The sequence below is a fragment of the Paramacrobiotus metropolitanus genome, unplaced genomic scaffold, assembly GCF_019649055.1.
Source record: "Paramacrobiotus metropolitanus isolate TYO unplaced genomic scaffold, Prichtersi_v1.0 Parri_scaffold0000005, whole genome shotgun sequence".
NCBI classification, from domain to species: domain Eukaryota; kingdom Metazoa; phylum Tardigrada; class Eutardigrada; order Parachela; family Macrobiotidae; genus Paramacrobiotus; species Paramacrobiotus metropolitanus.
The window spans coordinates 1,836,676-1,861,276 of NW_026570225.1; the positions used below are offsets into that span (position 1 = coordinate 1,836,676).

General features: G+C 48.2%; 1 protein-coding gene across 3 annotated transcripts; it reads left to right on the top strand.

Annotated features, from left to right (window-relative positions):
* The first annotated feature begins 20,695 nt into the window (after window positions 1–20,695).
* Window positions 20,696–24,127, top strand: LOC129581172 (uncharacterized). Of its 3 annotated transcripts, none has more exons than XM_055472099.1 (2): window positions 20,696–21,709; window positions 21,807–24,127. In XM_055472099.1, the coding sequence occupies exon 2, from the start codon at window positions 21,812–21,814 to the stop codon at window positions 22,742–22,744; it is 933 nt and encodes a 310-aa protein (XP_055328074.1). In that variant the 5' UTR covers window positions 20,696–21,709; window positions 21,807–21,811; the 3' UTR covers window positions 22,745–24,127. The 3 variants fall into 3 exon arrangements, with proteins under 3 accessions (XP_055328074.1, XP_055328073.1, XP_055328072.1); XM_055472098.1 differs by having other exon boundaries at window positions 21,807–24,126; XM_055472097.1 differs by having other exon boundaries at window positions 20,696–20,920; window positions 21,192–24,126.
* The last annotated feature ends 474 nt before the right edge of the window (window positions 24,128–24,601 follow it).

Genomic DNA, 24,601 nt, shown 5'->3' on the forward strand with positions numbered 1-24,601 from the left:
CAACGGACCGTCGATCTCGGATCACACAAATCCAATCGACACGTAACCCGTCGGACCCTTTCGCGGTTCCACAATCTATACCGGATGACGAAATCCAGCTGACTCTGCAGACAGCGGACAGATTGATTGGTGAACTTTACCAGTTACGGGACTCAACCGACCCGCAGACTCCGCAGTACTGCCAGATCGACATCAACCTTGGCCACTTGGAGAACAATACCAAGGAGGTCCGGTTCATTCTCCGACCTGAGACGCAACGGACCGTCAAGAATCAGGATCGGTTACGGATTCTTAAAGTCAAAATCGACAGCTTCGCGGAAGACTTCTACAAACGGAAGCAACAGGAAGCTGAACGCAAGCTGAAAACTCCCGCGAAGAAAATTAAGGCGCAACTTAAGCCACCGGTCCAACCTGTCAAACCATTGGAGGTTGAACAAGATGAACCAATGGATGAAGCACCGCCACTTGGGAACGAACTCGAGGTCGGAGCCTCCAAACAGGTGGACATGGATACTTCCGAAACGTTAACAACACCGCAGGATGGCCAACCGAAGCCAACTGCCCGACTCACCCGACCAACAACTCTGCCGGGACTCTCACATAAGGAGCCCATAGCAGATGACAAAGGTCCGAGGAGACGCTTATTCTCACCTCCACCAGTCCGAACAAAGGAACAACTGTTGGAAATTTTGAAAAAGACTCCAGCGGATGAAACACAACCGGGTCAGTCACAGAAACCGACCTCGGCAACGAAGTCAGTGTTCACCTCCGGAGTCCATAAGAAGCTAGTCCGACAGGCCAAGAACTATGACCTGGAACGGATACTTAACGAAGCCCACCTAACAGAGGGACTGAGGCTAGGAAAGCTATCCACCGATGAGCAACAGGCACTCGGTCAGCGGATATACGCGTTAATCCAGGACAGGGATAAGGCTTTACGCCGATTGATGTTCGTGAGGTGCGGAAGACAGGCATTACGACAGCTCCCGTTGGACGCGGCCATTATCAAGCCAGTCCAACTCCTCCGTCACCCCCGCATCAACCCTGCCGCTTATACTTTGGAAATGCCCCCTCAACCGGGACAACAAGTCACCGAGAAAATTCGATTCATCATGTCGGACAGTAGCGACGAATCTGACCACAACTACAGAAAGGGTGCTCAGATCGAAGATGATCCGACCTACGACGACGACCTAACGTGGCAAGAGACTCTGCTGATGGATGCACAAACAAGCTCCAGGTCGTCATATGGATCTCGACCGGCAGAATCAACGCCGAGAAGGAGTAGGTCTCCGTTGAAACAGATCTTACCGAACCGGGCAGCGCCTCAACCGGCAACGATGCCGAGTCAACCTCCGAAGGAACAGCCACGAAGGTTCACGCCCCGGAATACTCCAACTAAACCAAAACAGACCCCGGAGGAGATGGACACGACATCTCCAAAGGAGGTCGGACCTGAATCACAGAATGAATTGACCTCGGAACCACCCAAATTGGTCATTGACGAATCTCGGACAGACGAGCCGGCAACAGCTCCGGGTAAGAGAAGCAAAAAGAAGCAGCAACCGGCTGACGACTTCTCGCGAGAATACCACAATGACCCAGCCTTGAAGCACGTTCAGGACCTGACTAGGTCGGAACAGGATGCGAGTGTGGACACTGCGTTTCCAGAGGACAAAGAACTCTGGAACTCACTCAAGTCACGCCGTGCCAGCCTCGTTGGAAACACCGACGCGGTTCGTAAGGAACACGAACGCCTTACGCAAAGGATGGCTGAGGTCATGAAACGAATGGAAGAACGATTCCGTGCGGAGAAGGCCCGACCCGCGGCACAACAACAGGCTGCTACGGTTCGGCCGAAACTCTTCACACCGGACTTCCAGTCAACCTCCACGACGACACGTCAACTGGTCGTTAAAATGAAGAACCCTCAACCAGTAAGGGAACCTTCCGTGCAGATCCAGGACGAATTACTGGATTCGAAGGTGATCGACTCGGCTAACTCGGTTAAGTTGTCACGGAGGGAAAAGAAAAAGGCTAAGAAAGAGGCCAGAAGGGAAGCCGAAAAAGAGGCGACCAAAGAACCCCCAAAGGGACCGTCCAAACCGAAGTCGGACCCTTCAGTCAAAACGCCGAAATCTAACCCGGCTAAAAGACACAAGTCCTCTGATGACTTCGACACCTCTGACGCTGGCCCACAGAAGCCGGACCAGAAGGAGCGACCTAAAGAGGCATACGATTACGAAGCAGCCGAAAAGCGGATGAAGGAACTAATCGCTAGAGCAGGTACGATGGCGACCAAAACGCAGGCCGAACGACCACACGAAAGGTCTAAGCCGACGCTTAAGCCACCTGCCAAACAGCCGAAACCTTCCACGTCCAACAAAGACTCGGACGACGAATCGGAAAAACCTTCGGAACCCGACGATGAAATCTCCGACCATGGGGAAGCCGATCTATATGAAAGATTTAAAGGCGATCGAAATGAAGAATGGAGTCACGAAGAAGACACTGACGCTTCTGAATGGCCAGCCCCTGATGACGTACGTCAGCGGCTACCTGATGCTCAACCTGGCGACCGACCAGTCGGATTTCACACAGTTCGACTCCACGTCGAAATAGTCCGGAGCGTTAGGAATGCCCGAACGGAAGGCGGAGACGTGTATCAGTCACTGGTGCGCGACCTCTCGACCAACTTAAGGATCGTAGGTCGGACCTCACCTTGGCTCACACAGAAGCTTATGATGGCGATAGTGGCTTGGGTTCTGGACTTCAGTTTAGCCGTAGCGGTCCACCGACAATGGGGACGGATTGCCGAGCTGATCTCACCCGACATCATCCAGAAGCTCAAAAGCGCCACAGCCAGAAATCAAGACGATCCCCCGACGAGAATCGTACGATGCATCGGATACGCCAGAAACCCTCGCGGATCCTCCCTACTGCACATTGCCCGTATATACAACGTTATGTACGAGAACAGTCAGGGAATTATCGATGCAATAATGGACATCTTACGACCCGTCATCGCAACGATGGTGGCGGAATTCTCTCTTCAAACGACCAACGCGGAAAGCGACCTACCACTTCGGTACACAGTACCTCGGTTCATACCGGAGCAGCAACGACGCGACTTCAAACTCCGGATGTCCTTTATCAATCGACAGCGCTCTCCAGAAGGTACCGAGATGATCGTTGAAGAATACAGCGAGTCGGATGAACAACCATCCGGCGAAGCGGCGGACATGTTGAACATAGCGCGAGCGTCCGGTATGTCGTCACAGAAACGACTACCAACCAATCGACCTCGCGCACCGTTCGAACCCGTCACATACATCAATACCGCCCCGGCACCAGGACGAGCGAGCGCAGTCAAGTCAGGTCGGAACGCAACAGGACGTTTTGCGGCGAGAGACACACAATCTCTCCCACCGGCCTCACCTATGGAAACTTCACCGGCCCCGGAAGGTAAGACTCCACGGAATAGTCAACCAAAACCGGCTAAATCAACGAAGAAGTCGGCGAAGACCAAGGAGAAAATGCCCTCCGATGAGGAGGACGAAGACGAAGAAGAAGAAGAAAACGAGGACGATGATGACACCTACCAGGGTACAACGAGAGCAAAATTATACGGACATACACCAGCAGCAAGCGGATGTATTACGAGTTCCCACCGGAGAAACGAGACCCGGCGCCGACCACTTACGAAGGTTGGGTACATGCCATTGAAGCGTGTATGGAGATGTCGTGGCACCCGGAAGGACTGACCCGCGGCGAAGTTCTACATCAGCTGGTGGCTAGGTTCGAATTTAAATGGGAAGCCGAAAAACCTCAGCTAGCCGATCCGAAGTACAAGCCCACGAACAGAATGCAAGGAGGCGAGAAATACATGTTGGGCGACGACCTGGACTTCGTCCTTAACAAAGGATTCTTCCAGAAGAGATTTGGCATCAACCAGACTCGGGAAGGCGAACGATACGAAGCCCTTAAACCATCGACTCATCGATACGGACACTTACCAAAGCATCCACCGACCTCGGAGCAACAGAAGGAGTCAACCGACTCTCTCCAGGTGAACCGGGTGGAATCGACCAACGGTTGAAGAGACGTGGAATACGTCGGAGGAGTCGCAGAATCGACCTCCTTCATGAGTACCACATAAGTACTTATGATTACCGACCTCCCCTTGGACACAACAGAATGTCCCGACCTACCTCATTAGGCACCACATAAGTGCCTTGGACCAGCTCGAGAACCGACCTGGCCCGACCGTTGTAATTATAGGGTGTAAAGTTTATAGGATAACGAATCCGAGAAACGGATCGTTTAATTTTTCTTTTAACAGCCACGACGGACTGCCGACATTGCAGAGAGAACTCAACTCCGCAGGGCAACAGACTCCCATGCGCGGACTGCATCATCTCCTTTTCGGATGAACACACTCCATTGGTCGGACGTCGTGACGCGATGCAAGCAGCGGCGTTGTACATAAACGTCGTCGCTGGGAACATTAGCGCATACCGACGCTTCGCTCGCAGCGAACGCCTGATTAATCAGTTACGGGCCTACGAACAGGATCACTTGTCGGAAATTCAACGCAACCGCGCTTCCGACCCTGGATGGACTCACACGGCACCACCGGTATTAACTAACCGACTTCTGGAGTACCGTCAGCAACAGGACCTGCGGCGCCAGGAGGAGGACCGTGCGAAACTAAAGGCAGTCAACGAAAGAATTGCTACAATAAAGGTCCACCCACCACCAACGAGACATAAACCAGAAATCACTGTTCGGTTACAGCAGCCCACAGAAGGCCGCACCGACTCGGAACAGGTGAATCATGACGTTCAAGAAGTAATAGTCGGAGACATTCACCGACCTCTTCAAACCGCGTCAATCCGAATGATAATGCGGCAGGACGATGGAACCATGCAAATGGTCACTCTTTACCACGCAACGGAGGAACAGCTGGCAGCGATCCCACAGAAGGTCGTTCCAGTGGTCACACACCCAGCCAACCGTTCCCCAAGAGATTCCCCAACCTGGATCCTCGGCACAACCAGTTGCCTCGTCGTCGACTCAACAGCAGCGCCGACCTGCCAAACCATTGGCCGGACACGACCTTCGACATAGGCTCGGACACGATGCTCGACACAGAATCGAGGAACGACGAGCCTCTGCCGGACATGGTAATAGTGAGGCAACTCGACCTTCACCTGCAAAACGGTCAAGTCCGGAGAAGACAAGTATGGGACTGGTCGTTGACTCAACTAGTAAGTCTAAACGGAACTTCGTCTCACCTGAACAACGACAGGAGCCGGAGGCCTACATGGCGGAACCGGCAGATAAACCCGAGGAAATGGACGTTGAAGTGGCGAATCAGATGGCTTCGATGCCAACAGTGCAAGTTCCGAGCCGGGACGACCCTCGTTACGACAACGCCCGACGACAGGGAGTTGAGGTCGTCATGCCACATCCGAACGAACGGACGAATTACATCATGAACACTATGGGATATGAGGAGCGACACCGACCACACATTTGGTGGATGGTAGAAAACCTACGTCAGTTCCTCATTCCATCGGGATTCCAGACCAGATTCCAACTGAATAACTGGATGGGCGAGTTCAACATGAACGACCACCCTAACCTGGATCACCCGACCAGTCGAGCGAACGCCTTGCCTTCGGTGACTGACCCGGCACTGTTGGACATACCTTCGTCCACACCGGAGAGGACGAGTTTAAGTCAGCTCGGACCTCAGGAGTACTCACGCGATCAACTGGAGAGCGTGGCTCAGTTCGTCATCACCGACGCCCACCCGGCCTTTGTCATCGCAGCAGCTCGAGGGGCCCTGGACTTATTGCAGTACTTGCCGGAAGTAGAACCAGGACCAGAGGACCACAACGCGACTATTGTACGGTACATCTTCGCAGCAAGGTTGGGCAATTACTTTTGCCACTACACGCTGTGGGGAGCACGCCGTACCGGACACACACCACCGGAACTGGACACCGTCGTCGCTCAACTCGGTTCACCTATGCGGAGTATCATCCTGGCAGTCTGGTTACGCGACCTCCTCTACATACAGGAACGGCATGCGGCCAGATATGCTTTCCGCAAGGACTTTAAAGACCCGGACGACGATGCAGCCGAGTTCGTGAAGTGGTACCGAGAAGAAAAAGCGTTACCCAGCGGATTCACCTCTAGACCGTACGGAGAAGGGATGTCGGACGACTTGGCACCCGGTGCAGTACCCAACGCACATAAACTCCGTCGGAAGGTCCAGAAAGCCAAAAAGGCGCGGGCAGAACAACCTGGCCAGGAAGACACCCCTCAACAGAGTGGGCAGCCACCAGCAACATGTAAGCCTGATGTCTTCCGACGCCTCGGCCGACCACCAAAAAAGGATGAAGACGACGATGAGGAAGATTACTTCGGCGGAGACCCGCCGATTTCAGTCCCCTTGGGATAACAGGTTCCCACACAAGGAGCCTGTGGTCCCACTTCAACAGTAAGGAAGGGACATTGGGCTGAGAAACAGCGAAGTCGAGAACCGACCTGGCGGAGAACCTGCCCAGCTGAGAAACAGCATCGCCGAGAAACGACACGGAAAACACGGAACAGACACTTCTTTTACGGATTCTAAAGCAGACGTGAACCACGAATAAGCCAGAAGCGCCAACTACATAAGTTGGCCGGATTCTTTGGTCGGACCCGGAAACGCGTGGTCAGACCTGGGTATTTCGGTTCTTTCACCGTACCGGTACGTCCCCCAAGGAATCCCCTGGAATGAACTGGGCAACCGACCTCAGTTCCCCAGCATGGCACCGGAGACAACAGACGCCCCGGCTTGCTAACATAGCATCTCGTGAACCACGTTCTGCTACCGAAGAAAGTTACCCCGGCCAACCGACTCCGGAGGACAGACCGAGAGGATTACGCTAGCATGGTGTGAAACACGTCACTGCGCTTGTTTCACGTCATGCTTGCCTGGCACCCGTGGCCGACTTTGGGACCGGGTAACCGACCAGTAACTTTCATCACCGCAGACAGTGGTATCCTCTCGGATCGCAATGTCACATTGTTCGGAGCTGACCACAGAAGTCAAAACCGACCTATGGCATAGCACAAGCGACACACCCAAGGCAGGACCGAAGAACCGGACTCCCGCCCAGAGACAAGACACCGCAAACCGCGGCCTTAACTACGTTTGGCTACCTCAGTCGACCACAGAAGTCGACCGCTTCCGAGGTACAAATCGGAACTCTCATTGTGACTCGGATGACTTAACCGACCACAGCAGTCGGTCAAGTTTCAACTTTACATCCGAAGGACAAGTCGTCTGCCAACAGTAGCCGACCCTAGAAACGTTACCACTCGACCAACCGACGTCGACCTGATGGAAGCATATGGAAGTCACAAAGCGGACCGCCTTATCGTAGCCTTTACTGACCACAGAAGTCGGTAACGGTGACCGCAGACCGCGGTACCTGACTACGATCTTAGTCTGGACGGATTCTCCGTTTGAACCCAGATCTACAGGCTCTCAACTAGGAACCTGTACCCGGAGTCCAACCGCAGTCTCCCCCGGAGGATATCGGATAAACCAACCGATTCACCGGTGACCACGACTACGCGCGGCTTGACCGTGCTGCCATTACCTGAAGAGGAACAGCGACGGTGATTTGGCTACTGGTGTACCAACGACTCCGCCGCGACCTGCTTCCCCATGTCTTAATGGAACATCCTAGGCAAACCGTGTTAGAACACACGGCTTGCACCCCCAGACAGACCCCACCTCGGACGTGTGGCGTCTTTCCCCAACAGAAGTGGTAAGGCGTCACAGGTTCGCGGAACGGAACGAAGAAACTCCAATCAGGGAACGAAGATCTGATTCTACCTCAGGAGTGCATGCTGCATGGGGATGGGAACGGGCAGTCTGACATAAGTCGGGGCCCGAGGCACAACGCTGCCGAGGCGCGGGAACCGTACGCCGGTCTGAAACCAAAGAGTCTGTCTTGTGGAGTGGGACCACAGAAGTCCCTTGATGCCACAAGGCGACCTGGATTGGATGTTGAATGGCCAACAGACGCCATGGAATCGCCGAACCTGACGGAACTCGGACCCGTCCAGAGGCAAAGTTACGGACCCGAACCAGGGCATGTTAGAGGCACGGACCGGATCACCGCTCCAAAACAACTTTACGGAGCCCGGACGGACGCCGAGAGGTTTAAACCGACCTCTTGACGGACGGAACCGACCTGGATCCAACCGACCACAGAAGGTCCAACCGACCACAGAAGTCGGTTAGGAACGCCGGATCTTTCGGATTCGCTCGGAACATCAGCGGATTAGCCGAAATACGACCTTCGAACGGACCAGTTACGCGGTAACCAACCTCGGGTCGTTCAACACTACCACCGACCTTAGGTCGGACACCAGGAGTCCCTGATAACAAGTCGGTAAAGTATCACCAAATTGAAGAACGGAACTGGAAACGACCTCGAAATGGACGAATTCGACCTAACGGGACTTGCTCGGCCCCACATGGGCCTAAGTTACACAAGTTACCGAGGTCGACCATGGAGGTGCGTTATCACCGACCTCAGGTCGGATAACATTATGACCGACCTCGGGTCGGACATCCATCCCAACCGACAACAGGTCGGATGACAACAGAGAATCATCAGTGGATGGATGGAACAACAAATTCCGACCAGACCTTCGAGCCAGTTCGCCTCGGAAAAGCCTTAACCAGGCTCGTGGTAGCAGATTTAACAGTTTTTAACCGACCACATCCCATCGGCATTACCACTTGGCGACCACAGAAGTCGCATGATACAAGTACGGTTTTGCCCGACCTGACTTTTGGGATTTGGGACTTAGCCGAATTCCCTTGCCGCCGGTTAACTCCCCGGTAGGCCGACCTTGGTCCGATGACCTTGGTCCATTCCCTCTAATTAGAGAGGATGCTTCGGCATTCGCAACAGCGACAGTGCCTCTCCCTCCGGAACGGATGAATACCAGTCGGACGTAAGTGTCAGCCGTGCTTACCCGACCTCGGACGAATTTACCGGTTACGTTGGGTAACCCGGGAACCGACGCCCCGGACCTGATATGCCGGACTGCAATTAGACAGGAGACCCCGTGGAAACTCAAGACCCGTGGACGTCATCCTAGTCGGAATAAGCCCCCGGACAGATCTGTTTTTAGTATTTTTATACATTTTCTAACAAAACGAAATTGTATTTTACTTAGAATCTCTAACCAGATCTGTTTCGCATTTATTTTTTGCTCACTGGAATTGTGATTAAACTCTATTACTTTTTATTTCGCGCTGTTCAACCGTCATTACACTTTTCTTTTACTTTCTCCGCGAGCCAACAGAAGCAAGATGCCAGGCCAACAGAAGGAATACCGGTCCAACGAAGACACCCGAAGGGCTTCCAGATTTGCGGCCGTGAGTTGCTTGCCTCTCATGGGTCTGGAAGTGATGGATGGGACGGTCAACAGGACACCGGACTCCCACTGGAAGAGGACGCGTACCGGCGACCCCACATGGGTCGACCGGAGAGGTGCGATCCTGGTGCGGTACTGAGTCAGAGCATCCTCGCAGGAGCTCGGATTCCCGCCCAGAGGCATGTTAGAGGCACGACAGCCTGCGTGATAGATACGCCACTTTGCGTATGCGTATCACTGCACACATGCTGATTCGCCCTCTCTTGTACGTACGTGAGTGGCTGCACTGCACTCTCCGCCTAGCGGATCACACCGCGGGCGCACTCACTGAGCATACTTGCTCTCTCGCTCCTCTCTCTCGCTGTATGACTCAGCGCATACACGCTCGCGTTGGATACGAGTCCAGTCTGCGCGCTCACATTCCATGTGTCTGGACAGCGTGACGCCGTTGCCGCCAGCACATTTCTTTCTCTACATTTTCATTACGCACTAGAACTCGCTCGCAGCAACTTGACTTGCTGATTTCTGCCAGACATTGGCTTTGTTGTCTTTTTCTCCCGCAATCACGCGGTATTTGCTCCACTTTATTTGTACAATAAAGGTATCTGTGAGCTCTCTGCGCTTGCCTGTCACATCAGTTACATTACAGTAGTTATATATCAGTTATATCAAAGTTATTTCGTTACATGTACATCAAAATCTTTTACCGGCACTTATCAATCGTTACTCTAAGATATTAATAAAAATCTCCGGTTTCTCTCTTGCCGCTAATTTGTTTTGAGAGATTGTCAAAAATAATTATACCTGCACATCTAGATCGAAAAATGTATAGGTTGAGAAATGTTACTATCAGGTTGAAATATAGCGAAGGTTGAGAAATGTTACTATCATGAAAAGTTGCGGTTGCAATACGTTGCGGATATGAAATGTTACGGTTTTGAAATGTTGTGTCGGCGAATTGTCCGGGATCTGAATCGTTACTGCGGTGAATTGTTACTCGGTGAAACGTCTGGTTGTGAAATGTCTGGCGGTGAAACGTTGCACAATCTTGGGGCACCACCGGGTCACCAGGTTTGGTGACACCGCGGCAATAAATGATGCCGAGTATGACGCTCCGTTCGTTGGGATACCGACCGGCATGGCACGTACTGGATGCACATGTGCGGATCCGGACTCCGAGTTCTCCGTATTTTCGCCCTTTGGGCAAGACGAAATCTCGGGTAAAACGTGGGACGGCTCTAGCAAGGTTCCATTCTGGGCGTCTTCGAAGCTGTTGTCCGGTGATTGAGTCGTGCCTCCGGCCAGGATCCGCCCATCTCGCTTCGTTTGCCTTCCAAAGACTTGTTCGACTTGGTTCACCGGTTGGAGTCCAACTAAACAGACTCCGAGCTGCACAGGCCGGCATGCCGAAAAGTGTAGCCGGCTGCCGTCCCGTTAAGAGTAGCCCTTCTCAAACTTTCTCACATACAGATCTTTTGGTCCAGTTGTAGCTCTGTTGAAGCAGTGGTGTATCTCCGCGATTGCCGCTTCGACCGAAAGCAGTCGAATGACCTGTAGGTGGAGACTTCCAAAATCGCCCTGATCGGGAACTCTCAGGTACCTGGAGAATGTGGGCTGATGTGTGTGAAGTTGTATTAATTGAAACTCAGTAACAATATTAGTATAGTGTACTCTTGCTACGTACTTGCTCTTGATTTTAGCGGTTAAAAGTTCGTGAACAATTCAAGAAAGATCGGAAAAATTCTGTTTCTCGATTTCTTTTCGGTTGAAACCTCTTTTCGTCAGAGGGAAGTTAGTTTCTTAATTTTTTCAAATTTTAACACGAAGAATTCCAGGGCCTGAAGGGTTGAAAAAAAGTCAAATTAACCAGTAAAATATGTTTTTAGCCCGTTTGTCCGGGTAAAACTAACAATAACTTTTAGCCTAAGGAAACTACTTTTTATCAGGAGGAATGCTCGGCTATATCGGGCTGTCTTAGGGATTATTCGGTACTACGAGATAGTTTACAGGCTCTTCAAGGTTGGTTGACCGTGTCGTCGTCCGCTAGGTCAGCTTGATTCCTGTTGGTACGTAGCGGGTGTGGCTTAACGCAAAGGCGACTCCGTTGCAGGTGATTAAGTATCCGTGCGCAAGAGAGAGAGAGAGAGAGAAGTGGCTGACATTGGGGATAGGGATGGGAAGTGATTTTCAGTTCTCTCCGTACCAACGATCGCCGTTACAGAATAAGTCGTATACAGTACCGTCTTTTCAATAAAAATTCAGTGCAAGAAAAATAATTACCCTGTAACAACCCAGAACAGTCGAGCTCACAATAGTGAGAAAAACTTTATTGAGAAATCAATTAAAGGAGCAGAATACAAGTGCAGAACAATGGCTAATCTGGCATGAAACAGGCGACATGTTGCCTCATCCTGCACATCATTTCGAGAGTGATTAAATGAGAACGGAGACAAACCAGAGAAAAGGCTCCATCGGCGACCCTGGGCAGATCTACCTCCAGCGATACGAACGATGATTGGCCGAAGACGCAGGTGTAAGCGGAGTCAGGGCCAAATCGCGCATGACTGAGCGAGAGAGCGCTGAGTGCAACTCAGCACACCGGAAGCAGAACTGTCGCTAGCTGCCACTGCGGTGGGATGCAATAACGACTTCTTGAATTTTTTATCAGCCATTACTGCCGAACCCGATGTTGCGCGCGAAAACGGACTTCACGCCTCTGTATACAAATCATTTGGCTACAAAGTGTCAAAAAGCAATTCAAAAAAAGTGTTTGGTAGTGCCCGAAAGCGAATAATACACGATCATTTTGCCGGTGTTTTTGTAATTCTCCATTATTTCTTAACGAAGCGATGCCGAATGCAGCGGGCTGCTTTTTTCGCTCAACATTAGTGCACATCCGTCTATGGGGGCGATGGCAACATTTTGATTTTTGAAGTTCCTGTTTCACCTATGGGGCGTATCGATTCCGTAATAGCGCATGAACCTTCCCGCCGTTCCGACGATTCTAACGCTCTTTACAGCGTCAAAATCGGACTACCCGTTCACCCAAACATAGGTTTTTTAACCTTATTGCCGTCTTGGTTGTTAAGGATATAGTTAACAAGCTGAGCACGGATGAATATTGGCTTACGAATGGGTAAATACACTAGTTTAAAATTCAAACGTTGCAGTGTATTCTTTAGACTTCCATACTTAGGCAAAATTATTTCAAGACCGACATGGTGATAATTTATCAAAATGCATCTAGTCACATTGTTTAACATTAACACCAATCATAAAAATTTGTGTAACACCATAGCAGGAATGAAGGCGCGTATCTGTATTGTATATAACAGATCTTCATTCCTGCTATGGTAACACTGAACCGTAATCCTCTAGAAAACCAAAAACAGTTCATCGAGATTGCGATTGCATTCAACTGTACCAAGAACACAGGCAGCATTGCCCCGTTGTATTTCTAAACTGCAACGCTGCAACAAAAACTGCTTCGCACGGCTTTCTCCAGTCTGCTCCCTAATACGTTTGGCCAGATCCGAGATAAAACCACTAGTGTCTCTCGAACGAATAAGCATAACTACTGTCTCTCGAACACACGTTGCAGCGTGTTCGAGAGACAGTAGTTATGCTTTCATAGTTAGCAGCTATGCCAGTATTCGAGGAAGCAGTAGTGATTTAATAGCAGTTAAGAATTTGTTTGAAACTATTTGATTATAATACGAGTATAAGACAACAGATCGCCTTCGGTTTATTAGATTTAACTGGTGACAGGGAACGCTCTGCGGTCAATTTACGTTTGTATCAGCTGAAAATTTTTCTGTTTCTGCATTTAGATTAGTGACCAGTCAACAAGCGGACGTTTACTGGAATTATATATTACGTTAGCAGTTTGCACTTTTTCGCCATTTAACTTTTTTTCGTTTGTGCCTCGGCTTCTGGTTTTCATTTATTCTAAAACTAACCGAATTATTCGTTCACTCGGTATGTGGCCCAAAAGAAACGCAGAGGCGAAACCAAAGCTGTTTCTTGTTAAACCCTAATTTGCCCGTGGTTACAGACAAGCGTATGTTAGCCCTATGGCATCCATGGCAACAAGCCATTGAGTGACCACTGGGCTTATCCTTTTTGTGAGAGTAAAAAAATCACTAGCTTCGTTTTACTCTACGTTTTGAAAGGATTCTGTTAAAATTTAAAGCTGCAAAATCGGCTCAGTGGAAGCTGAGATCATAGGTAACAAAGAGGAGAGGCAGAAAACCTGCAAGAGATGTATAGTATTCATATAACCAGTTTACGGGATCTACATCCGTACATGACTTTCGAGCTGCATATTAGTTTCGAACTATCCCCCTAGCTTAATTCCGGCCGCTCAAGAAAACTGAAAATATAATAAATCTGAGAAAACCTAAGAAACATAAGTAACTCTAAGAATCCTCAGAATCATAAGAAACCTAAGAAACCTAAGAAACCTAAGGAACCGAAGAAACCTAAGAAACCTAAGAAACCTAAGAAATCAAGGAATCCGAAGACATCTAAGAAAGCTTAGTAAACAGAACCTCAGATGATTAGGTAATTTGAAACGCCAGGCTCAGAATGTTATTTTGTTGCGCATTTACAATTGTTACATGAGTTGTTAGCGAAGCGAGGCCGAAAGGCGCGATTTGTCTTTGTCGCTCTGCGTTAGCTCATGTATGTCTATGGAGGCCCATAGCAACAAGTCGTTTTTTGGGGGCTGTCTTGCCCTCTTGAGGCGCACAATATTCGCAGTGTCCCTATGTCACTCGCAACGTTGCGACGATTCCGGCGCACTTTACCGCGTCAAAATCGGACCATCCGTTCGTCCGATCATCGTGGTCGTCTGCTTAGCATGTATAAGAGGTTACGGATGTAGATAACAAGCTGAGCACGGATGAATATTGGCTTACGACGATTTTAAAAAACTTTGTATTTCATATGCAGTATACGTATTATTGTTTAGCATGTAATTTAGTTTCCCGAAAAGTCGGAATGGAAAAGCCAAACAACTGCTCAGGATGGTTGTCCGCGACGTGCGTACTGCGTTGTTGACCTTTAACACCTAGGGCTTGTTTTGTTTTTTGCTCGCCTGGTAGGTCTCTGCTCATTTTGCCGTATTCTGAAATTGCCGAATTAATAAGCTGCTTTAGCCAGTGAAGTGGCCGAAATTATCTGTTCACTCAGCCCGTAAACAGAAGAAACGCAGAGGCAAAGCCGAAGCTTTTTTTGTTGTTTGAGTGCAGTATATAATGTGCCCGTGGTAACCGGCCAGCCATGTTAGCCTTATGGCATCCATGGTAACAAGCTTTTGAGTGACCACTGGGCTTGATATTGTGAAGATAGCAAACAACGACCGGCCTTAGATCACCCGCCAGACCGCGACGTTTTTAGAACACTTTGAAGCAGTAAAATCGGATGGGTAGAAGTGATCAAGTGAAATACTGCAAGAAACGCAGAGGCGAAGCCAAAGCTGTTTACTGTTTGAGTTAACTATGTAAGACCACTATAATGTGACCGTGGTAACAGACTAGCCCATGTTAGCCCTGTGGCATCCATGGTAACAAGCTTTTGAGTGACCACTGGGCTTGAGGTTCTGAATATTGCCAACAACAACGATTGGTCTTAGATCACCCCCTAGACCTAGAGGTTTTTAGAACATTTTAAAGCAGGAAAATCGGATGAATAGAAGCTGAGATTACCGCGGTCTAACAGCAGAGGCCAAACACCTGCAAGAGATGTTTAGTATACATATAGATAACCAGTTTGCGGAGGACTACATCCGTAACCAACTGTGTGGCGTTACGGCGCATAATTTTATGAGGTTTGTGGAAAAAATTTCCTTTTTTTACGCATCGAGGCCGGTGGGCGAGGTGCGCCCTGTATTTCATACCGAAAATAATAAGCAGTTAACATTGTTAACAATACTTTGCTTTACACAAATGGGAGCGATGTCGGAAGCCGAGGCTGACAGGCCCATGGCAACAATTTGTTTTTTGAGGCACCTGCTTTCCCCTCGAGGCGCATCGGGTCGGCAATAGTGCAACATCACCCGCTTCGTTGCGACGATTCTGGCGCACTTTACCGCGTCAAAATCGGCCTACCCGTTCGTCCAAACATAGTTTTCTTAACAAAGGCCGTCATGGCTGTTACGGATGTAGTTAACCAGTTCACGGAGCACTACATCCGTAACTAATTCGTCGGCGTCGGGTTTGGTGATCGGCGTCAAATTTTGGCGATTTAATTTCGTTTTTTTGCGCATCGAGGCCGGTGGCCGAGGCGCTTTGTGTCTTTTACACACAGGGGAACAACTTGTCCATGTATGTCTATGGAGGCCCATGGTAACAACTTTCTTTTCCGGTCCCCTTTTTTCCCCTCGAGGCGCATCGACTCGGTTATAGCGTAACATCCACCGCGTCGTTGAAGCGGTTCTGGCGCACTCGACCGCGTTGAAATCGGCCTACCCGTTCTTTCAGACATAGGTTTTTTTACCTTATGCCGCCACGGTTGTTACGGATGTAGTTAAACAATGTACGGAAATCTACATTCGTGCACATGTTTTTCGGCGAATGTTCTGCAAGAAGTTCTTCGATCGCTCAAACAAACTTAAGGAACACACCTAAGAAATCTAAGAAACCTAAGTAACCTAAGAAACCTAAAAAACCTAAGAATTACGTTAATTGTAATTACTAAAGGTCGTTCGTATTTAATTAAGGGACAATTTAATTATAGGAGAATACACAAGAAAACTCGGAAATCTTAGCATTGCGCCGCGATTTTTTCCCGAATATTGTTTTTAGCGAATGTTTTCGTTAAGTGTGGTTGCATTTTCCGTTTTTTCGTGGTTTTTTCCCTTTTTTTTCGTGATTTTTTAACGAACCGATGCCGAAGTGCGCGGTTGTCGCTTAATCTGTGCAAAGCCTTACCCTATGTCCCTCTATGGAGGCCCATGGCAACAATTTTGTTTTTTCGCCCCCTATTTTCCCTTAGAGGCGCAACACAGCGGGAATATTGTATAAACATCCGCGTCGTTTCGACGATTCCAACACATTTTACCGCGTCAAAATCGGCCCACCCGTTCGCGCAAACATCGCGTTGGTTAGTAGTTTCTGTGATAACTGTTTCGAATGCAGATAACCAGTTTACGGAGGACTACATCCGTGCCCAGTTTCGGGGCGCATTTTATTCAAAAAAAAATTTAGAAAAAAAACGTAAGAAAACATAAGAAACATAACATCGTTGCGGCGATTCTGCCATTTTTGACCGCGTCCAAATCTGCCTACCCGTTCACCCAAACATTGCTTTTTTAGGTCTGAACGTCACGGTTGTTCCAGGACAGTTCTGTGGTATTTTTCCTAATATTTTTCGCGCCGAGGCCGAGAGGGCCGATCTAACGTGTAAATGATGCTCGTGCAAGCTCGTGTGCCTATACTTTATGTTAACCGGTTTGGAGCGAGGTCGGAAGCCGAGACTTGCAGGCCCATGGCAACAATTTGTTTTTTGAGGGTCGTGCTCCCCCTTTGAGGCGCATCAGATCGGCAATAGCGCAACATCACCCGCTTCGTTGCGACGATTCTGGCGCTCTTTACCGCGTCAAAATCGGCTTACCCGTTCGTCCAAACATAATTTTCTTAGCAAAGGCCGTCATGGCTGTTACGGATGTAGTTAACAAGCTGAGCACGGATGAATATTGGATTACGACTATTTAAAATTACATACGTCGTATCTTGATGTGTTGAATTGTGTTGCAAATTCAGAATAAAAGCCAGACAGCTACAAAGTACTTATTCAGGATGGTTGCCTGCGGTGAGCATCGTGGATTATTAACAATTTTCCCCTTGAGTTTTTTCGCGCGTCTGATCACTTCGGCCGCGTTACATTTCGGCCGCACAGGCTCATTTCGGCCAACGTTCATTTCGGCCGTGGCTCACTTCGGCCAACACTCATTTCGGCCAACACTCATTTCGGCCAACACTCATTTCGGCCAACGCTCATTTCGACAACTGGATGTGTCGGCCATCTTAGGCTCTCTTAGGTTTCCTAGGTTTTCTTAACAAGTTTTCTTAAGTCTTCTTAAGTCTTCTTAAGTCTTCTTCTGTTTTCTTAGGTTTTCTTAGGTTTGTTATGTTTTCTTAGGTTTCTGGAGTTTCTTAGGTTTCTTAAGTTTTTTTTTTATGTTTCTTAGATTATGAACTTATGGTTTATTTGGCTTTCTTAGGTTTTCGTATTTATTTTTAGGTTATTCGCAGGTGATTTAAGATCTGATGATTTCTTTCCGTTTTTTTGTTGTTCTGAGTGTCGTGCGGTTAACTCACCCGGGACGGTAGACTTAGTGAGATCGATCATATGACGGTCGACGATGTGTTAATAAGAACACTTGGAAAAGAGAGACATAATGGTGCATTGGTGAAAATAGCACTTCCAAAATTTGTTTGAAAAACAGTGCGTGCAGGATGAAATAGAAATAGAAGGAAAGTTCGTGTCAACGATAATTATTCAGTTACTTTTACGCTGCAGAATAAAAGTTTAGGCAACGCCTATTTCCGCCGAAATGTACTTTGGCCGAAGTGAATTGCGGCCGAAATGAATGACGGCCGAATTGAGCGGCGGCCGAAAAACTTTGGCCGAAATGAGCGCGGCCGAAATGAAAACGGCCGAAGTGATCGGTAGCCCAACCGAACAGCTGTTCAAATTCAACCGAATTCAACCGAAGATCGTTCTTACACCGATCCACTGTCTAGCATGTTTTTCATATTTTAAAATGTATTTTTAAAATTCGGAAAAATTCGTGGAAGTCTGGATCGGTGTAAGAACGATCTTCATGGTAATGTGAATTTATGTGCAAAATTTAAAAGGGATCGATCCATAATAAGACTTTTGGTACACCTGAATGCATTTAAACTTTTTGGAATTTTCTTACCCTCATAACTCCGCAACTGGATGTTGCGCGGGAAAACGGATTTCAGGCCTATGTATACAAATCATTTGGCATATACTAGTACGTTGGCGCGTTAATTTAACTGTTCACTTGTCAATTTCACTTGTTAATTTCAAGGAACTGCTATACAATCATAATTACTTCTGCAATTTTGACTTACTATCGTTAACTGTAACAATTTTACTGCATAAGGGTTCAACAATTGCCCGCGGATGAGTAATTTCCCTCATCCGTGTATAATGGATGGCTACGGGACCTAGTCCGAAGGATTTCTTCGGAATCCTTTCGGAGGCTGTCGTGGCAGCTTGGGCTCCCTGACACTTCGGCCGCCGGACATTTCGGCTGCATGACATTTCGGCCGCCTTAAAGCCCGTTCAATTCGGGCGTAAGAAAACCTAAGAATCTAAGATTTGCTAAAAGATCTAAAAAACCTAAGAAAACCAAAATAACCTAAGAAAACTTAAGAAACTTAAGAAAACCTAAGTAGACCCAAGAAAACCAAAAAAATCTAAAACCTAAGAAACCGAAGAAAACCTCAGAAATCTAAGAAAACCTAAGAAGACTTAAGAAAACCTAAGAAAACCTAAGAAAAACATAAAAAATATCAGGCAGCCGAAGTGTCGGGCAGCCGAAATGTCAGGCAGCCGAAGTGTCATGCGGCCGAAATGGCAGGATACCGGCAGCTTGTCCGGTAGTTATCAGGCCTCCACCGTGCTGCACTCTGTAAGTTTCTCTCTTCTGGGTCATGTACTTCCCATTCTGCCGTGAGGTTTTTGTCAACAGCTGCGATGACGTGGACCTTCCCCCAAATTTCAGCTTATCTACAAGCGCCAAGGCAGTCATCTAGGCAGTGGGAACTGCCTCGAGCGCCAAGCACAGCGACTTGCAGGGCCTAAAAACTTGTGCTCACATAGCACAAAATGTGCTCACATAAAACTGCGTGTGCTCACCTAGATTGGAACTTGTGCTTAAAAATTGCCAATACTCCCCTCTTCTCTGTAATTAATCGGCTTTCTGATGTTTTTTTATTTTTAAAAGAGTAAAAATTTTCACAAACGAACACGAGAAACGTTGTAACTCAGTGTGTATCAACTACCAAGTTATCTTGTACTAAAACATGCGCCAGTGGGCACATCACTTACAGGTTACTCAACCACTCTTCTGGCGAGCAAAACAGCATAATCATGCTCTTGTTGCACGAACTATTTCATAGTTATAATAAAATTAGTTCGAGTTTCGAACGCAGTTTTAGTGTGCATCGGATCGTACGACACCGGAAATAAGCATTAAGCCAGCGAGCTCACAGAGATGGCTACGCCTTCTTAGGGAATCTCTAGCCGACTGAACTGGCTGGAAAATCAGCAATTTGAAAAGTAAGCCTAACCCGTTTGAGTCCTCTGTGATGGTTTCAACTTCACGCGGATGATCTCGCGGTCATTCGAGAGAATGGTCTCTCAGGCTAGACATACGGTATTCTATTCAACAGCGAATGTCTCTACACAGTAAAACAGAGATTGCCTTCTGCGTAAAGAAAATGCTTCCCGAAGGGTGCAACAGAGATCTTGTTGTGTCCACATTTGTTGTTATTATGTCCAAAATACTGATCTGCGTCTTTCTCAATATCTGGCATTGGATTTACACAATGAAACATTGCAATTATTCTCATTACTTACTACGTACAACAAAGTCGGTATTATGCATGTGAGACTTTATGCAGCGTCGGAAAAGCAGCCCGATAAAATAGTTGCATTTTCGACCTGATGATGGCCGGCAATTAAATTGATTAAGCAAACAAAGTGCCAACGCCGCTTGTGCAAATGTGGACCGACTCTGCGCAGCGTTAGACGGCTGCTTACTGGCGGCACGGCACAACTAGCCTGAACATAGTGTCAGACACAGCTGGACGTCCACCATCAGCTCGAAGTTGAACGGCTACTACTAGTACGTGGTAGCAAAATTGGGGTGTTCCAAGAGTGTGGTTACGTTAAAATATGCTCACTTCCAGTAAAGTATAAGGGGTATAATTTTGTATATATTGGCGCATATAATATATCCGCCGATATATGCCATATACTCTGTACGATTTCCTTCGTATACGATGCACTTTGTACGCATAATGTACTTCGTATCTTTCCAAGTGGATCGATTGTCTTACTTTATAGTACAGTACTTAGGCGACCTTTAGAGTATCGATAACCGATCAAGTTCGGTATTATTTTCATTAACTTCTGTAGTGAAGAAAATAAAAGAATGATTAATTCAATGATCAGTTTGGAACTTCGGACAGCCAAATATGGACACCGCAGCCGAATGCCAGCCGTAAGGTCACCTTTTTATCCCGCCATCTTCAGATTATGGGCAAGACGGAAGCACCCTTCGCGAATTCTGTATTAAATCAACAAACTCGAAACATTTCTATGAGTGAATAACTTCCACACCTTAAATTTATCTCGTTAAGCACTAGCGCGGCCGACATTTGTAATCACAAAACGAAACAAAACCAAAATATTTTGCTGAGTAAGTACCCTAATTTTTATTGAATTTCTCGTACTTTCTGGCCGAAAAGCATCGTCAGCTTCGCGCTTCGCGCGGGGGTTCGATTCGGAGCTCATCTCGTATTTTATGTTACCATTACGAATACGCCAGTTATACTCGCCCCCTTAAAAGCTTCTGCACATTTGTACACTGTATGTTATTGTATCTGCGGTATCAGCCGCTGTGAAAATCCAAGAAAATAATGAAGACCCCCCTCTTTGGAAAATTAAGTGTGCTCACCTAGATTTTGAAGATTTTAGGCTCTGGCGACTTGGGCACCCTGTTGGTCCTCCACAAGCCCAGAACCAAGCACACCATTCTCCTCCGAATGCAGCTGGGGCGCCTCCACCTCCTTTCATCTCAGCTAGGAGGAGAATTATGCGGCGTATACCGAAAGCAGCACGCGCCTCCGTCGCGATAGCCTTGACAAAGCTTATGCGGAGCGCTGTGTCTACCAATGATTCCTCTTCATGGTTGAAGCTGCTGTCCGCCTCCTCAGCTATTCTCTCCCTTCCAGGCGCTAATAAGAAATCACGGAAAACCTCGATTACCTCTTACATCCGTGACCGGATTGCCAGATTCGAGAACGGCGAGCTCGAAAGCGAAGAACGAGAAGCCCCTGGCAAGCCTCGACACGCTACTCCCGATGAAGAGAGTACCCGTCGCGTGGGTATTCAAATTGATGACTTTAACGTCAGTGGAGCCGTACGCACCCTGTTTTCATCCGACTCTATAGTTGACGCGACCCCGATTGTTATTGAGTCCATGAAGGTAAAACACCCAGCAGCTCCGTTGCCTACACTCCCGACTGCATCCCCAGCCTCTACATTTGTTCCGCTTACTCCCGTAGAGGTTTTGTCCGTTTTAGAGGCGATGCCACGTGGCAGCGCAGGAGGCCTGGATTACCTGCGCCCACAACATTTGCTGGATCTAATAAGCGCAGGAACAGATGACGCCGCGTCCGATCTGTGTGATACCCTGACGGACCTGCTCAATCTTATCCTGGCGGGACAAGTACCTCAGGATATTGTTCCGCTGCTCTGTGGCGTACATCTCGTTGCTCTACGCAAAAAGGACGGAGGACTGCGCCCAGTTGCCGTTGGAAATGTATACAGTCGTATTGTCGCCAAGGCGGTGGGTATCCGAATTCTACCAGTCACATCGGAAATTCTCCAACCACACCAACTTGGTTCCGGAGTAAAGAAGGGAGTCGAAGGAATTACCCACGCCACCAGAAACTTTCTCCTTAAATACAGCAATGGGGTTAAAGCACTTCTTAAAATTGATTTCAAAAAAGGTTTTAACTGCGTCTCTCGAGAAGAAGTACTGCGGATAGTTGCCGACGTCATTCCGGAATATTACGCCTTTATCAAAATGTGTTACAGTTCATACTCGTCGCTGTTTTTGGGAGAAACGGTTATTTTCTCTCAGTCTGGCGTGCAGCAAGGAGATCCTTTTGGGCCCGTGTTGTTTTGTCTGGTACTGCAGTTCATCGTCGACAAACTGAACTCCTATCTGAACGCGTGGTACATGGATGATGGAACGCTAGGAGGAACTCCATCGGAAGTAATCCGTAACTTCCAGTTTTTGGTTTTCGAAGCTAAAAAGATTGGCCTGGAAGTCAATATTGCAAAGTGCGAATTGTTCTTGTGCGGGGGCACCGAAGCACAGCGTTCATCGGCCGCTAACGAGTTCACTAGTTTATTCCCCGGAATAGCTATAATCACAGCGGATAAACTGAATTTGCTCGGGTCGCCCCTTCTACCATCTGCCGTAATCCCGATGATCAATGAAAAGATCAAGTAGCTGGGATTTATGTGCGGCCGCTTGCAGTTAATCCCTAAACACCAAGCGCTTTTCCTGTTGAAGAACTGCCTGGGAATTCCAAAAATAGTGCACATCTTGCGCACCTCTCTTGCATGGATGTTTCCACAGGAGTTGTACAGGCTGGACCAGGTCTTTCGCGAAGCAGTGGAAACCATAACCAATGTAAGGATGGACCACCCAACATGGCTCCAGGCCTCCCTTCCCGTCCGTTTCGGTGGTTTGGGGATCAGACGCACAGAGAAGCTACCTCCCTCTGCCTACTTGGCATCGGTTTCTTCGTTGCACCAACTGATTTCCGGACTGTGCCCCACACTAGCGGCAACGGATATCACCACAGCTACCCGCTCTTGGAAGTTAGAGGCCAACACTGACGATATTCCGGGACAAGCTTTCCGACACGTCCGGAAAGCCTGGGACACTCCACTAACCCTGAATGCATTTTCAAGGCTGACTACACTACGGACTTCACAGGAAGAAATCGCGCACCTTAAGGCGGTATCAGTCCCGGAATCTGGCGTGTGGATTCATGCATTACTCGCCGTTTGCCTCGGTAACCTGCTGGAGGACAACGCTATCCGCATCAGTGTTGCGTTGCGTCTGGGAGCGCCGATCGTTACCCCACACGTGTGCGTTTGTAGAGGGTTAGTCGACGAGCTAGGCCGGCATGGACTTCGCTGTAAGCGGTCTGCCGGAAGACTACCACGACACGACGGAATCAGCGCAGAATTTGCCCGAGGTCTGAAGTCAGCAGGCTTTCCTTCTAGAATGGAAGGTCTGTCCGTGAAAGATCTGTCCGTGAAAGATAAGAAAAGGCCGGATGTGATTACACTTATACCGTGGACACGCGGAAAGCCGCTGGCCGTGGATGTTACCTGCGTGGACACGCTGGCGGCCTCGTATATCGACCGCACCTCCGTGAACGCCGGCGCAGCAGCCGAACTCGCGTAAAGGAAGAAACTTTCGAAACACGCCTGGCTGCAACCAAGATACGATTTTGTTGCCGCTGCCTTCGAAATTTACGGACCTTTGGGAGACGGAACAAAAAAGCTAGTGGAGAAGGTTGGAAACGGTATAGCGACTTCCACTGGCCAGAAGCAAGCGAAAGCGTTTTTTAAGCAGCGAATATCTATGCAAATACAACGGGGAAACGCGATTTGTGTAATGGGTACGCTCCCCTATCAGGATAGCATGGAGGAAGTTTTTCTGTTATAATAACGTTCTGTTTTGGTACTAAGTTTGTACTTGTACTACGATACTTATTAAAGGTCATTCTATTTGGCTACACAATGTGTTTGGAACCTAAACCTAAAAACGCAACCTAAAAAAGTGTTTGGAAGTGCGCGTTTTTTTCTAGCTATGTTGCACGGGGCGGCCGATTAAAATACAGATCTATTTTCTTGATACTTATATAAAGACCAGAAAATTTACGCTCCTTCAGTTACGTAGTCGCCTCGCGAAGTAATGTAATTAACAGTCGAACGAACTTAAATCACCTAATCAATTTCTTATATTCGACATCCCAGTTTCTGGATTTTTACAACGGGTTTAATGCAACCTTTGTGCTTATAAGTTTGAAAATGCTTTCCCTAATAATTATTAGGTGAATTAACATGCCCTATAAGCAGGCCCGCGCTCAAGCTCTCACTCTGACTCAGACTCTGACAGCTGAAACTCTGACTCTGACTACTCAAAGTCTGGCTCTGACTGTCCTAAGTCTCAACCTAAGAAAAATCTGAAGAAACCTAAGAAAAAACCTAAGAAAACACCTAAGAAACCTAAGAAAACCTAAGAAACCTTCAGAATCAGCAGACGTTGAGCGGTCAGAGTCAGACTTTG